This window comes from Trachinotus anak, unplaced genomic scaffold (assembly GCF_046630095.1).
Source record: "Trachinotus anak isolate AG129_WGS33_773 ecotype Australia unplaced genomic scaffold, CSIRO_AGI_Tana_v1 ptg000013l, whole genome shotgun sequence".
Lineage (NCBI taxonomy): Eukaryota > Metazoa > Chordata > Actinopteri > Carangiformes > Carangidae > Trachinotus > Trachinotus anak.
The window spans coordinates 18,293,002-18,310,194 of NW_027273864.1; the positions used below are offsets into that span (position 1 = coordinate 18,293,002).

Here is a 17,193-nt window from a genome sequence, read left to right on the forward strand (position 1 = left end):
ACTCCTGCTGAACCTGCACCATCTACATACAGTTATTACCACTTAAAACAAAACTTCAGTATTAGTAGCATTAGTAGAAGTATTACACTTACTGTCTCCTTGTGTGACTGTCTTACCACTGTTAGTCCACATATTTAGCATTCATAAGCAGCATACACTTAGGACAATTCTAAGTGTTGTAGTTGCAATTACAACTTCTCCTGTTCTATATTTTCATTCTTCATCTGTTTATACAAACTTCCTTTCATAGTTGTTGACAAACACATTAATAAAGACTTACAACTGTGTACAACCACATTATAGTGTGTTATAAGCAATTATTAAATGTTTAAATACCACTTGTGAATGCTAAATAGGGGGCCACAGTAATGATATTCACTAAAATGAAAATACTAAATACAGTATTGCTGAGTAAAATAATAATCTCTTTGTAAACACTACTGCTTCAACTCAGTTTACATGTATGTTATTCTTGAACTTATTGAGATCAACTTGTTGCCTTTTGCAATATGATGAAAATAAAACCTCTAAACACAATTACATGAGTTACACTAACTCTCCCTAATGAACGCAACAACCTCCAACAACACAATCTGACACACACCGGCGCAGACATGCACAGAAAAGGTGGCTCCATGTGGACGAGTCCCAGGCCACCATGACCCTCTGAGAAGCCCCCAGAGTTGCACGGCCATCTGCTGCGGCTGGTCATAGGTCTCAATGGGCTCAGGGTCTGGGTTAAACACACATCTGACACAACACCGTGCCAGCAATTATCCCACACTCATCTCTCTCCAGACCCGGTGCACCCATACGCACGTACACATATATAATACATAACCACATGCTTACAGACACTTATATTCAGTATGTATGCACTTGTGAATATATATACAGAGTAAGTGTGTGTACAAGACTGTGCCTACGCACTCACACAACAGATGCACACACTGAAACACACAAAGTCGGAGAAATTTCCACTGACACAAAGTGCTATCAGTAAATTAAATCTATCATGCTGAGTGGACCAACAAATTCCCAACAGGAGGCAAACACTGAGGTCAGGTGATGATCTCCAGCCCCTCCCTTACATCAATCTTCCTGCGCTCGTCTCCTACCCTCCCTCCTCTCCTCACCCTTATCTCGATCTGCTTCCTCTCTCCTCCCTTTGCCCCATCTCTCCTACTCCTCCTCCTCCTCCTCCTCCCTGCCCTGCCTTATCTTCATCTTTCCCAATCTCTCTATCCTCAATACCAGCCTCCTCTCGCCAATTTCAGATTTCAGCAAAAGCAACGGCGCGTAGGTTAGATGCCTACTGTTGCTATAGAAACCGCCCCTCTGCTCTAGATTACAATGTGACTTTGTCTCCTTGCCAGGGCTACAATGTCTGCCTGTTTTTACGTCTGACCAGATGCAGGCCTGCCTATCTTTTGTTCGTCTGTACGCTTGTCACTCAAGGTTGTTCTTCTGCCAGCATGTTTCATGTCATTGATATGTTTTGCATGTTATTCTAATGTCATCTTTTGCTTGCACCAACACATCTAAACTTCAAAATCTTCCTTGCAGGTAAATGTCAGAGCCTTTCAAGCCCAAATTTTCATCGGCTGTGAAGAGGACCTTGAGAGATGATTCATGCCGTAAAGCACAGCATAACAATACGACTGAAAAATGGCTACATACCGAACGCTGTCATATGGAGGGCTACATGTTATGACTGAGTGTGGTCGTTGGAACTAAATCTTTTGAATTTGAATTTGTGTGCTCTCTCAATGGGCTGGCTGAGACAGGTTGACATTTGAGTACGAGACAAGCGCTCCATCATGGGTGGGGACAGATTACAGTCATATTCATATCTCCTCTGGACACCTGCTAATGATTTTATAATTACAGAACACACTCGGTGCCTCTGCCGTGCCCTGGGGTGTGCACACAAGCATGCAGAAACACACACACACACACACACACGTACACACACCTCTTTCATGCACTCACGCACACACTGCACCTCTCTCCTGGCCCCGATAGTCTCGCAATCATTCCTAGCACCAGTTTCCCTAATGGAAGCTGACATTATATCAAACACAATAAAGGATTTCATTTACTGCTCTTCATTAACCCACACGCATCAGCCCATAAGGTACAAAACCAACACACACACACACACACACACACACACACACACACACACACAAAGTGCTCACTTAGTGTGAAAATGCAACCCGAATAAAGAATGAACTAGTATTACTGCCTCATGGTTGTATGTCTCCACCGACCAGCCAAGTTGCCGTTTACGTCCATGTCTGTCCAGACTCATAATATATGAAGTCAGTCCTTCCATATGTACGTCCGAGGGAAGCAACTTAATAAAAGCTATTACGTGTATTTTGTCATAATTAGCATATGAATTCTTGAGTTATGGCCAAATACATGTTTTGTGAGGTCACAGTGACCTTGACTTTTAACCACCAAAATCTAACAAGTTCATCCTTGACTCCAAGTGAGCATTTGATCCAAATTTGAAGACATTCCCTGGAGGCGTTCCTGAGATATTGAGTTATGTATGTATGTACATACTGGTGGACCGACGGAAGGATGGACAACCTGAAAACATAAGTCCTTCAGCCGCTTCTGTCGCCGGCGCAAAAGCCTACAAACTAAACAATGTGATTCGGCTGCAGAGAAGAACTGCTTTTATAAAGTTTGAAGTAAATCTGCAACGGAGCTACAGATTCTAACTTCTTTTCTTATCTCCTCCATTCAGTCGCTCCACTTGTCTCTACCTGTCTCTCCATTTGTCTCCAAATTTCCACCATGTCCCCACATCCCATCTCTGGATGTCAAACGGTATGAACTCTAGACATTCAAACTGGATACACACTAGGTCTGCTATAAGTAGGGGAATGCAGTTTTTCAGGCTGAGCACATACTTTGACTCCGCCTTGCGCCTACGACACACAACTGCATTACGATTTAAGTGTTTCCAGTAAGAAATGACTGACGTCTAATTTCTTCTGCAGAAGGCAATGTAAAGGAAAAACATACACAAGGGCATTCATACTAAAAGGAGAGATGTCAGAATGAAATCGCAATACACTGTGAAAAACTAATTTATTCAGCTCATTTGCTGTAGTTTATATGGCCCACAGGTTTGTACGAGGTGGAAAGGTGAGCTCATGAAATATGATTTTAAAACGGATGTAAATTAATCATAGACATGTAGAAATTTGTCAGAGATCTAAAAACCCTTTAACCACTTTGATCTTGAATTGCAGAGGTTGCCTGTGAATGAAATATGTATGAAAGCTTGTTCTATGGTGGATGGTTCAGGGGATGTTAAATCCCAAGTGGGCGCAGGTATACTGCCTATTCACAGAAATGGGAAAACACAATATGTGGACAAAATTCCTGCTCCTTGTACTAACACCTTTATTCACTTCCTCTGTGAGTGGCTCTAATGTTTTGGCTCATCATCAGTGTATTTTGGGGGCTGTAGTTTGTGGTGCTGTTGAACTGCATTGTCTTTTACTGAGAGGGGTTACTACTATTCTATCCACTACATTCACATCAGTGAGGGTGGATAAATATTGGAATGCAATACATGATGTAAAAATATCCACAAAGTTGAATAAACAACTCACAGCAAACACTTGATTAGCTAAAGACCTGAATTTTACAACTACCCTGTGTGCTAATCATTTTCATGATCTCCATCATCATTCTGCAGCTACAGGAGCAATGAAGAGCCAACAAAAAAAACATGGGTATTGGTTAAACTCAACAAAACGATCTTGGATTAATACAATATAAATATGGATATAGAAAAGTCTTTAAAAAAGAAACAAACAAACTCCCCACAATCAACTGCAACGTATCCAATAATATAAGAGTATCAGCATCTTTGTACATAGGTTGTTGTAGTTGATACTTGGGAGATATTAAAGCCTTCCCCCCCAAGTCTCCCTGTCCTGAAAGAAACCATTTGTTACACTGTCACATCACTTTCCAAATAAATGCAGACGCGCTGTTTGAGGTGTCTGGTCTGAAAAATGTAGCTGTTGACTTAACCACTGAAGGTTTCAAAAAATGCCTCTTTATAATGTCAAGTCAATAAAGAGTCAACCAGCAAACTGGAAATTAAACTGTTGGCCTGGAAGAAAGAGAGAGCGAGAGAGGGAGGGAGAGACCTAGTGAGCTGGAGTGAAACTCAGATAAAGGAGTGCATGACGGAGGCCTTGGGCGGGGCTGCCTCCCTCTCCCTCGCTCTCTCATTGGCATGCTCTGCATCTCCAGGCTTTTAAGTGATTAGGGAGCTGCTGAGACCATGGCGTCCAAGCATAGCTCCATGCAGATGTTCATTTGTATGCCAATAAACAAATGTGCCCCCAGATTAAAGCTCCAATACACAGTGCAAATTCAGCAAAGTGAATGACATTCTCCATGCACATCTCATCAATGTCTTGCTCCTCTTCAGACAGAGCACCATGCCCCCTCCTAACTACACCCTCACTTCAAAGACTCTCACAAAGATAGGCAGCAAACCAAGAGATAGAAGAAGGAGAGAGGGAGGAGAGAAGCAGAGAGAACAGTTGAAGATGAGAGAAGTCTTGATTATTGAGACATTAAAAATACTTAATTTAAAAAGTATTAAGGTTACGTATTCCATGGTTATATTTCATGCCCCCAATTTCGGCCATGAATCTACAATTTCTGTTCTTTAAATCTCTCTTTGTAAACATCCTGCAGGTCACAAAATCCTAATTTTTTTCTTCTGTCCCACCCTCCCTCTCTCTCTCCCATCTCTGCTGTGCTGTCTCTTTCTTTCAGAGGCTGACACTTCCCCTTGGTAAAAGCGGTTAAATCAGTCTGTGAATATTCCAGCCCCTGCGATAAGGAAAGAAGGCTTTGTCCTGCTGCACTCTGGGTAATGCTGCTCTCCATTGTTGGCTGACAGGGCTCCATTGAGGAGCAGGTTTTAACGCTGATAGCATCACCACACTGCATGGACACAGTGCCAGATAAAACGCCTATCCAACATGACACATGCATGCCAACACCTCCCAAACAAGCCCCCAATCTGATCATCAGAGGGCATGCAGGAAAGAGGTGCTGTAACACCAAATAAAGACAAATGAGATAAACAGGCCATGGCAATATTAATGCTATCATTGGAATCCAGAGGGATTTGATAAAGCAGATGCAGTTTTTTACTTCTTTTTTTTTTTTTTTTACAGCATGGGGTGACCAATCACAAGCAATCTGGTGCTCAGTCTGGACGTCCCTCTCCAATTGCACTGCAGCTTGGTATGACACCGGCGTTCCACTTATCTGAGCAAAATGTTTCTAGGATCTATTTTTCTTGGAGCATTGAATACAGCTTTTCATTTCACTGATGTTTTTCAGCCATTTTACCATTGTTAGTCCTTAGAGTCCTGAAAAGTCGCCACCCCCTCCTTACAGGCTGACTGAGAGTGGCCAATCAACAATCAACGCTGGCCAAGGGAAACCTGTTATTTTCGACCCCGTAATCATTTCCATCAGATGCCTTGCTGTCCCTCATGATGATTTGAACATTCAAATGACAAAGGGGCGCCTACTTTAAGATATCTGCAGACAGGCACCAAGGACAGCAGGGACAGAATACACCGAGCAAACACTAAAACCTTAACAGGCATCTCTCCTCAGCCACACCTTGGCAGACTCTACATCGTCCCAGAGAAAAACATCAGACAGAAACTGTATAGCTTCCTTGCACACATGCCTTGATTTAGTCGATAAAAGGTCCGATAATAATGAAAAATGCCAATCACCAGAGCCATGATGATGTCTTCAAACTGCTTCTTTAATCCAAACCAGCTGTTCAAAACCCATAGATATTCAATTTATAATTATAGCAATATGATCATATCAAACTGGAACCAACCAGTGTTTAGCATTTTTACATCATTACTGACTTCAACAATTCATCAGTTACTAAAAACTGTTGTGATCAGAGTGCCCTGGTGGCCTAAAGATTTAAAGCACACATCATGAACTGCAGCATCCCTGTTTCAAGTCCATTTGGGGACCACAGTTATTGTTGTTGTCATGTTATTTCCCATCTCGCGCTCCCCTAAATTTCTGTCATCTCTCCACTGTCAGCTCTATAATCAAAGGCATGGCAAAAAACAGAGGGAGAAGAAAGAACAGTTTTCTATCAATGAATGAGTTAATCTCCTACTTAAGCTCTGAGACAACATATGTCAATGTCTACATTCAAAAATAGAACATATTCAAGTACAGAAAACTATGCTGAGTGCCATCAGTCTATTTTTACTTCTCTTTTCTTAGCCCAGAAGGGCCAAGAGGCAGCAGGTTTACCCTTTAAAATAACATTTCATGGGTGTTGGTCATGTGTTGAAATGGGAAAATCAAGGTCTGCAGTGTGGCTCACTGGATTTCTCTGACTATTGATTCCCATCTCCTGTCAGCCAGAGGGATCGATCAGTGGGATTTAGACATGGGGGCTACTCTCTCAACCCTCCCTCCTGGCTAACACGCTGCATCACAGTTGGCCAAACTCCTGCTGACTGAAGGCTTACTGACACACCTGAACTTTTCTCTTTCTCTGTGTTCTTTTTTATCGTAGCGTCATACTTTAGTGCTTCTTTCATTCTGAGCCATCTTAGACTTCACCATGAGATGAGATGTGGAAAAAAACCCCCCCCAAAAAAACACAGAAGCAGAGGTAGAGAGAAAAGAGTTGGAGCAGGAGAGAAAAAAAAAAAGCAAAGTACATTTCTACCTTGGAGAGTACCACTTAAACAAATTACATCGGTCTGCAATCAAGGAGCTGAAATTACCAAACTGTTGGGTCACCACAGCAACCACAAGCCTGATCAAAGCTGTGAGCTGAGCAGCAGTTGAAAGAAAGTGAGAGAAGGCACAAAGAGAGGAGACAACAGAGGGATGGGAGAGCTCAGGAGGAGGGAGAAGCTACAGTCAAAATGGGAGTTTAAGGTGAAGTCTATATTGACAAAATACTAACTGATCAATTGCCTAATGTGGCTTGATCCACACAGACGCTCCAAGCATGAATCGCCTGCTTTCCTTTGGTTGGTGTGTGTGTATGTGTGTGTGTTAGCATCAATTATAGATGCATCGAAGTGGCGAGTACAAGTAAAGATCGGTCTAGTTTACCCACCTAATCAGATACATTTAATAGGGAAGAGAGACTGTAGGAATTTTTTTTTTCCACATAGCCCCTCCTCATTTCTTTCCCTTCCAGTGGCGAGCAGATGGAAGTCCGTTCCATGGCTCAGGATTCAGTGATAACACTGTTTATGAGTTCCATTACGTGCTCGGCAGGCTCCGAGCACTCTGTCTCACTGCAGCCATAAGGAAGAAAAAAATAAAACTGCTCACAATGAAAATAGATACAGTTTATTTGTGATTATACAATGTGGTTATGCTTATCAGTGTTTGAAATAAGCAGTGTGCATTTAAAAGGGCTCACATTGCTATATTCCCCCCTCCTCCCGCTCTCAGGCCTCTGCTATGGAGATCCTTTTGAGTTTTGGTGGTTGTGGTGCTGACACAAGACAAAATCTGTTTTTTTTTACTTTTTTTTTCTTTTTTTGCCCTAGAAGGTCTGCATCTAACTTTCAAATTGAGGAAGGCAGGGATATGCAGCTCAGGAAATACAGCACAGACAAAATCAGCACAACATGATGTATAAACTGTGCAAAAAAAGAAAATCATCACTTGCATATACAACACTTAGCTTACTAATTATTGCTCCATGCATATATCTCCAATTGGTTCAGCCAAGCTATTGACAGTAGGGAGAAGGACCAGTTTCACAGTTCCACAGGAAAAGATTTGCTAACAAATACTAAAATGCATGCGCTTGGACAAATGGTCCATTGCTCCCTGGTTAGATGAAAATGGTGGTTTGGCAACAAAAAAGAGCAGAAATAAGAGAATAGAGTGATGAAACAAAGCCAGAGTGAAGCCTCCCTTCATTTGCGTCTATTTCACCAGAATCTGAGCTTGAATCTGTCCATGGCAGCTTTTATAAGACTAATGTATTCTGTGGCTAATGGAGCTGGTAGCTTCGAGGGCTGGGCTGAGAGTTGCCACAATGATTTTCACTCATTTCCTCTGAAGGGCCAATTATCTCAAATAGAGGCATTATGAAAGGAGCCTAGCTTGGTCAAGTGAACAAACCCTTGCAACTTTCACCCCTACCACTTAAGGTCATGCTACACCTCTGGGGGGCAGTAAATGCAGCTGAAATATCAACAAACTGCAGCTACCATTGATTCCCAATGAAATAAATGAGAAAATGTACAGAATCGAATTCAAAGAATTGGCAAAAGATGATTCAGAATAGTTAAGACTATTAGACCTGAAGGGCGAACACTGCAGGCTATGTGCTGCATGAATATTTTGTGTAGGTATTACAAGGATACAGATGAACATACATGCGTGGAGAAGAGGAATGAGGTCACATGAATACCACTGTGTTATGCTTTATGAGAGTGGGTGGCTGAGTGGAGCTGAGGAGAGAAAGAGGCAGAGGGAGAAGAAGAGAAAGAAAAGGAGAGATTGGCTTGATTGATTAGAGAGTGATGATTGCAGTAAATGGCCTGGAAGATGGCTCCATCTCTGTTTCCCGTTTTCTCCATCTCTTATACCTTCTTCCCTCGCTCACTTGCTTTCTCACTTACACCTCTCTCTCTCCCTCTGTGCCTCTCTTTGTCACCCCCCTCTCCCTGGTTTCATCATGGCAACCCATCAACAGAGTGCCTCTCTCTCTCTCTCTCTCCCTCGCCCCTAATGGCACAGCTATTAGCACTAATGCATTTCAAACGTACAGCAGCTGCCACATCACAATCTGATGGAAAGTACATGTCTTCCTCCAATCTCCACAATCTCCGTCCTTTTTTTTTTTCATCCAATCTTGTGTCTCTGTTCCAATGTGTTGCACTTTGTGTCAACCCTCCCTCAGCTCAGCAACAGTGGTCATCATCAGCAGTCGTCAATGATGGGAGATGAGTATTTGAACAACTGACTGATAATAATGGTGCTGGTAATATATTATTGATCGAGGAAACTATTAGCAGGTTGGTTCTGGGGCATTTCTACAAGTTTGACAACTTGCTGTGACTAACAAAACTTGTTTTATGTTATTTTTATGTCTCTCTTTGCAGTTCAGAGGGTGGGATTATCCAATCTTATCTTATTCAGTGGATGTTTATAGGATCAATAATGGATAAAGATAGACAAATAAATCTTTTTCTTTTGGCCACTTGGGGGCAGCTAGTTGATATAGTGAACTTTTTAGAAGTTTAACAGTTGCCCATTTCCACATCCGGTAGACACAAAGCAATATTAGTATTTATTTGCAGACGTGTTTCTGGCCACCTGGTGAATTAAGTCTAATATCCGCTCTCCTTTTACCTCTGTTTTCAGTCCCTCCTGAGGGAAATAACTTGCTCTTTAGCAGTTAAATGGTTCCCTATGTTCACCAGCTAGTTTACAGAGCTTTTTTCACTGAGAACAGCTGCCTGCTGACGCACAAAATGACGCTAGAAAAGCCATCAGACTGGAAAAAATACACAGAAAGAGTTGCAGGATAGAAAACCAAAACAGTGAGCTGAAAGAGGCTAACATAGGGCTGAGGGGAACTGCAGAGTCAGATGATAATTCTCTGCAAGTGACCCCATTCACATTAAGCAGTCATTTGATCCATTGTTATTACAAAATTATTGATTATAAGTGCTTTAAAGTTTTCCGAGGACGGATTACGGTTCAAAATAAACAACACTTTGTTAACTCACATGTTGCTGAAGTCACCTAATTTCACTCATAAAAAATATTTATAAAAAATATAGTCAGTTAAATAATGTATACATGCCATGGGAAGAGTAGTTCTGATGATTATATAATAGTTTGGTTGTCCTTGTGAAAAGATTTGTTAACTGTAGGCTAACTATTACAAAATATTTAAGCCTAAGCATTAGTCATACACTCTGAACCACACACAGACATGAGCTGAGCTAAACTAGGCAGAGGTCACCATTTATCAAATGTTAAAACTGCATGCAGAGACAGAGGCATAAAAGAAGCATCAGAGTTCTTTGGGGTTTTTTTTCTGGTTTAGGACAGAAAATTGTAAAACTTTAAAAAAGCTCCTGCCAACATGACAACCCACTTTAACACCAGGAACCCACAATATATCTACAAATACATTATGGACTCCTAATTACATTGTGATAAGTCATCGCAATAGTTCAAGATATCTTCAAATGTATCTTTACTGATCAGAATTCATTTATGATACTGTATCTATAATGGCATTGCAGATGACACCAAGCCATTTTATCATATTTAACTAGATTTACATTAAGAGATATGCACACTTCATACATGACTACTGAAAACATTTATTTCAGATATCAAAACTACATTTTAGCAACTCAAACCTCAAATGTGTCACAATATATTAAATTGGCATAATACATCTCAGAATAGCACGTCATACGTAATTACAGGAGATATCACTGATGGCATATGAAGCATGAGACTAGTCTGGTGAAGTTTTCTCCACCATAATACTATTTTCTGAAAAAATTAGCACCTAGCACAACTGGTGCAATGAAACAGAAGTGATGTCCACAAAAATAAATAGCATCTGACTTACCTGAGAATTTAGCTGTCAGACTGTCTCACAAACTTTCATTTCAGTATTTAACTAACTGTGCAGTCAAATAATGTAGGTTTTGTCCACTGTATAAAGAAGCAACATTTTTTTCAAGGCCAGTATTTCATTTCAGACCAACTACACTGTGTCTAGACTCAGAGGCTGAGCCATTATTTCGGTGCTGCCGGTGCAAACTCTCTTAGTTCTCTAAGTCCTTGTATTTTTTTTTTTGTTTGTTTTTTTTGTTGACTTTTAGTCATGTTAATTGTCCTTTGTTAGTTAACAGTTATAACTTAAGGACTATGCTGTGCACTTTTACAAGTACTACATTTTAAAAGATTGGTCTGCATGAGTGCATTCAATCTTTAAAAGGACATTAATGCAATAATTTTAATGACTTTTCAACTAATACTTAACAACTAATCAATCAATCAAACAAAACATCTGAATATTAGTCAACTAAAAATTTCTTTAGCCGGAGCCTTAGACTCTATTTTGCATTCAGTATTTTTTTTTTGGCTGACTATGTCACAGCAGTTTTGTATAAAATGTCTATGTTAAATGTGTTTCTGTAAAAAAAAAATAAATAAAAATAAAAATAAAATTTGACTGTTGAGCCAAGCTGGACTTTGTTGCTATAAATCTATCTTAAAATTCTCTATTACTTGAATGCAGTGGCATTCTGGGAAGAAAACAATTAAAAGCAGTAAAGTACTTCAACAATGTTTTGAAAAATCACCCAGAGAAATACGCTTTGACTTTCTCTGTGGAAAAGCAACATTTAAATGACCTCCTAAACACTGCATATATACACATCCGTTGAGTGGGTCAAACCATAGGACCCAGGATTTTTCCATGAACTCATTCTGAAATAGAAAAATGAAAATTGAACTATATGCTGTTGCGATCCAGATAGGTTAAGTAGTACTCTGCTCACTGGCTCCCAATTTTCTGTTTACAAAACAAAAAAGAGTTTTGGTTTTTGGCTCTGAAGTTGCTGGTTCTCCCTCCTCCCTATGAGAATTGCAAAGCAGCAGTGAAATGACTGAGTTGCCTTGGGATGACTTTCTTGCCAACACAATAGTCGAGTGTCGCAGAGGGATGGGCACCTGACCTTGAGAAATCACCGGCAATCCAACACTTTAATGTCTATTTCACACACCATTACATTCCAATGGATTTAAAACCCTGAACGACCATCACAACAGTTGTTACGATCAACATTTTGACATCCGTAATGTCCAGCAGTCGGGATGGTCAGAAAACTGGCTCTGCAGTTGGACCAGGAAAAGACTTGAATGTGTGTGCGAGGAAGAGAGGGAGAGAGAGAAAGAGTGAGGTCCTCCCATTGCTACAGTAACAGCTGCGATGGCAGCCGCTATGAGGAACAGGCGTATCATTGAGTTTCTATGATGTCACCAGTTTGGCGAGGCAAGCAGATGGGCTGGGCCAGGTACAGAACCTGCAGTTAATAAACACATACAAATAAATACCCGCTCGCTGACAAACACAAACAAGCACATTATGCTTTTCCAACATACACCGGAGCAACACACACACACACACACACACACACACACACACACACACACTTACACTCCCAAATTCTATCAAAACGCACTGTCTCTCATGCATAAACACCTTTTCTCTTCATTTGACAGACTGCTCTTTAAGATGCGACGCATTTCTCCTAATATGCCCAAAGAGCATGCAGCCTTAATCTAATTAGAGTGTCAGTCAGCAGAGTGTTCACCCAAAGAGAAATTAGGGAAGCACAAATCTACAAACAGGAAAAATCTTCTTGCAAGAATGTGGCATATCTAGCCCCCCTCCTCCCCCTTGCTTCCACCACTTTGTGAGTTTTTTTAATGGTTTCACAGTCGCCCCTGCTGAGATTCATTACCTGGCCTAATAATAAAGGCAAATGAAATCAGCTCCAATGCATTATTAATAAAGGAGCACCATTAGGATTCATTTGCAGTATTTGCAACAGTATGATATATTCCAACTGTTTTCATGCCTGATTAAAGACACATCCAGATAAGAAAAGAGGTATATGAATGTGACGGAGGTTGTGAGGATAAGTGTGGAAATGAGGCTGGTGAATGGACATAGGGAGAGCTAGAAACAGGAGAGAGTAGAAACAGAGGGAGAGAGGGGTGGGATGAGTATGGCTGGATTAAAAGAGAGCTGGCTTTTCCACTTGAGGAAGTATTGATGCCATGTTGGACGCAGCTACTTATGAACAGGTGTGCTGTGTGTGGTCACTGTGACCTAGGCTCCATGTCCTGCATGGCTACACATCCGATTGAGGTGCATCGGAGTCAGGCAGGGAGGGGCAGGCCTCACCCCCCCGCCCCGGCCCCCCCATACCTTCGATGAAGGGACAGCCGCACTGCAGCTCCCTCCCCCAGACCAGCAGGGAGGGAGGGAGGGGTGGGTACAGCCCAGCCACCCCAAGACTACAGCTTCAGAGTGTAAGCAACCATGAATAAAAATGGACTTTGCAGGGAAGTAGGGCTCATAATTATTCGTTTTAAATCAGTTAAAGCCTTTTCTCAAATATCCCCCAGGAGGCGCGGGGTTAAAAATCCATTTGTGGGAAGTGTACCATGACAGCGAGCTCGTCTCCCTGGAGACAGAGAATATGACAGTAGGGAATGTGCATGTGTATCTGTCGGGTGAGGCTATGTATGTTTGTGTGTGTGTGTGTGTGTGTGTGCGTGTGTGTGTGTGCATCAGTATGCATGCATGTTCATGGGGAATTTCAGTGTTTGCAAATTTGAGAGTCAGTGGAGCACGGTGGCTCACAAACACACACAGACAAACACATAAACCAGAGTAATACCATTTCTCCTTTTTTTAGATTTCAAGAGCAGATTTCTAGTGTTTTAAAGGTCAGTTACCAGAGAATGAAATGTCCAACTTGCTGTGTCCTCTGAAACAAAACGGACGGAAAGCTCTTGGATAATACTGAAGCCCATGGAAATAACAAATCCGAAAAGTAAGCATTTATAGTGTGTGTGCACACGTGCGTACACTTTGTGTATATTGTTGTTTTTCCACATTGTCTCTGTGATGCTGATCACATTGTCATTAAAGGATTACAAGTAAAACAGCTTAAACTGAGGGGAAACTGGAAAACAGATGGGAAGGGGCAGATGAAGGGAAGATTAGCCAGTTTGCCTGAAAAAGGAAAGTGAAAAAAAACAAACAACAGAAGAGGTCTTGGAGACAGAGAGATAAGAGCGGGTGTCCTACTTTACCGTCACACCGTCTTGCCATACATGCTCCTTCTGAAGCTGCTCCGCCTCCTTGGCCAGTTTCTACAAGGAAACACAAAAGCAGCAGTGTAAGTGTCAGGAGTCAGTGGGATATATGTGTGTGAGACAGAGACAGACACTGTGACCTTGTTCCCTACAAAAGCCAGTACAGCTGTAAATCAACAGATACATTCAGAGGATTAGTGAGCACCAAACCCAACAAGATGGTCCATCAAAAAACTGTTTGTGCACATCCTATTGGTGAACCTACTAAGCTCTTAACGCTGTTAGAAGCCATGAATTGATTTAATGGATATATGTGCTTTTTTTAACTTAAAAAAACAGTGACTTTATTGATCAATAACCTTAAAAATCCCAGACACGTGCATCAACATCAGAGAATTTTTATCATCATAAATACAAAAGTGAAGTTAAATATTGCTATAGTGATATTAGTGTAAATATATGTTTGTCTGAGTAACAGCTGAGCAGAGGTATGAGACATAAGGTAAACAGACTTGTGCTAGTAGTAAGCCAAGGCACCGATCATTATTATCTGTGGTACTTAGGTAGATCCACACTAGTCCAAATCCATACTGACTGATCTTTACATGCAGGTCAGTTTTTTGTCTTTAAGCTGTGTGCACTTTTCCCTGGTGGATGTTTGCTTTGCCAACAAGCTAACAAGATATTTGTCCTTCCTTATAGATAAGAAGTAGATATTAGCTAGAATGGTAATGTTTGCTGTTATTAAAATTCATAGTTGAAGCTGCTGTCAAGTTGTTTCTGACACAATCACAATGATAGTGTGTCGATAGACAGAGTGTTAGTTACTGCTTTATGAAAATAAACTAAACTAACATATCCAGCTAGTATCAAAAACACCACTACCCTCTGATGTTGTCATGAAAATTTGCTTTAATAGTCTAACATCATTTACCATGACGTAGCTTAGGCTTATCTCTGAAGAAGCTTACTGTATATAGGCCTCTCATATAGGAAGTCATCCAAGTGGTAAATATGGTGAAGCCTTGGAGTGTCTCCTTTTCCCCACAGTGTATCCCTCCCTCCCTCTCTTGCCTCAGTATCTAGGTTTCCCCAGGCCTCTAGGGGGCGATCTAGTTCCTGCCCCAGAATAGTGTGATTGGCCATTTAGTCCCAGGGCTCTAAAATGACCAGCCCTATTTAGAGCTCATTCATTTGTGGAGCCACACTGAAGGCTCCCCGCTCCCCAACCACAGGGGGCTTTTTATCTACCAAAAACACACAAGACATAAACTTTCATCATAGTGAAAGATGTCCCATTCCTATTACAAGCCCCGCCCACCTCATCTCAGCAGACTCACATTGCTGCTCCACCTCCTCTCAACAGACACACACACATATCCCAGGCAGAGAATATCAGTCTGGGCTCTTACAAATATCGTATAGGGACATTCATTGAGCATAATGGTTTAAAGTATGTACATAATGTGATGTCACTAACCTAATTTGCGGCACATAATAGCAGGAAATGTGGATCAGTTTGAGTCCTCTGTGTCTTTATGTGTTTGCATTGTGCTTTTAATCACCTGAACAAGCCTTAAATAACAATAATAAGATTTCATTCATTTCCTAATGAGACAAAAGGAAAATGAAACAATGAAATGCAGATCTAATTAGCGCATTGAAATTATTACCAAGAGTCCATTAGAAAAGACAGTAATTGCGTGGCTTTCTGTTAAAGAGGGTCAGCCATGCTAAAGGGCAGCGCCACAGTGGTAATCTCTCGGTGAAATTATCAACTCTACATTTTTCAATTAGGGATAAACACAGAGCAGCTGAACAATAATCTCACTGCATTTGCCTCATCTGAGGTTATCCTGAAAATTAGAGCCATATGATGTTACTCTTTTTCACAGCAACTGTTTTTCTTTTTTTTTATTAATATGCATGATATCTTTGAGGGCACAGAAAATAAGTTGTATTTGCAGAAGAGTTTCCTTTTCACCCTGAACTCTCTGTCATGATCTGTGATCTAACTACCCTTTCATCCTCTTGGCTCAGTCTTTTTCTCAGGATTAAATCTGTCAGTAAGAATCTCTACTCTGTCCATTTAGAAAATCCATTTGTCTCCCCCCTGAGTAGCCCACGTTTTTTTTTTTTTTTTTTCAGCTCAGTTTCTCCAGCTGCCTCTCCCTCTGTATTCTTCCTCCCTCGGCCCCCAGTAGGCCACCATTTCTCTGGGACCCTATCTCTTCCCTAGCAGCTTAATGCAGTCCCTGTGCTCCAAAACAGCCATGTGTCTTCATGTGTCTTCCCTTCCTCTGTGTTGGCCCAGATGGATGGGCAACACAAACAGCCAATGAATCAGAGTGAAAGATGTGGGAAGGAGGGGGGCAGGGATATATCATCTATGCTGGTGGCTGGAGCCCAAGCAGCTTAGAGTACTGGATGAGCATAGTGAGATCAGCACAGTACAGCACAGATAAGCTCACTACAGGCCCACACAACACAGCAAATAACACTACAGCATACAGGCACAAAGACACCAGGCGAGTCGACAACATGAGCACGGGCCTCCAATGTTACTGCCTTTGTAACCTTGACACACAATGCATCACATGTTGGGCCATTTGTCACCATGCCTTCAGGCAAGGTCAAGAACCATAAACACAACTCTGTAATGGATAGTGGCATGTGAAGTGCCTCCACAAGGTCTGCAACCTGAAACAACACACAATGGAGTCTGTCATGTATGCAAACACATGTACATAATGGTGCAGATGACAGTATACTTTTACAAACAGCCAAGGAGCAGGCTGTGCAGCTTGGTGATGTCTCCGCTGTCGAAGAACCCTGCCGCTGAAAAAGCCGTGGTCCCTCACTGTGAAGTTATAGAATAAAAACACAGAAAAAAAAAAAAAAAGGAAAAGCTCAGCATGAGACGATTAGGATCTTTAATATTCATAACTGTTCAGTTTGCTCTGTTCCAGAGGGGAGCAGTTTAATCACTCAAAGTCATGTTATTTCGAGGGGAATGACAGCACACCAGGGATGGACAGCGTCATGCTGTGGTGAGCGCCAACTCCACACCAGGCCGCTTGTGTGGTTGCAGCAGCCTGTTAGGCCCTTCCACTGAGCATTAACTTAAAGGGCACTCGACATACCACATTGTCGTCTGTGTGATCTGGAGGGACACTCTAAAACAGCGCTAAAAAGTGTGTGTTTGAGCGAGAGGGCACTTGAGAAAACACGACACGGTCT

The 17,193-nt window shown here is 41.6% G+C and overlaps 1 protein-coding gene across 5 annotated transcripts in view; it reads right to left on the reverse strand.

Annotated features, from left to right (window-relative positions):
* Positions 1-17,193, reverse strand: part of cacna2d2a (calcium channel, voltage-dependent, alpha 2/delta subunit 2a) — a 191,069-nt gene that overhangs the window by 59,598 nt on the left and 114,278 nt on the right. For all 5 annotated transcript variants that reach the window (XM_071495602.1, XM_071495601.1, XM_071495600.1 and 2 more), the window contains one exon: positions 13,951-14,010. In XM_071495602.1, coding sequence (XP_071351703.1) covers positions 13,951-14,010 — 60 coding nt within the window. The remainder of the gene's footprint in view (positions 1-13,950; positions 14,011-17,193) is intronic.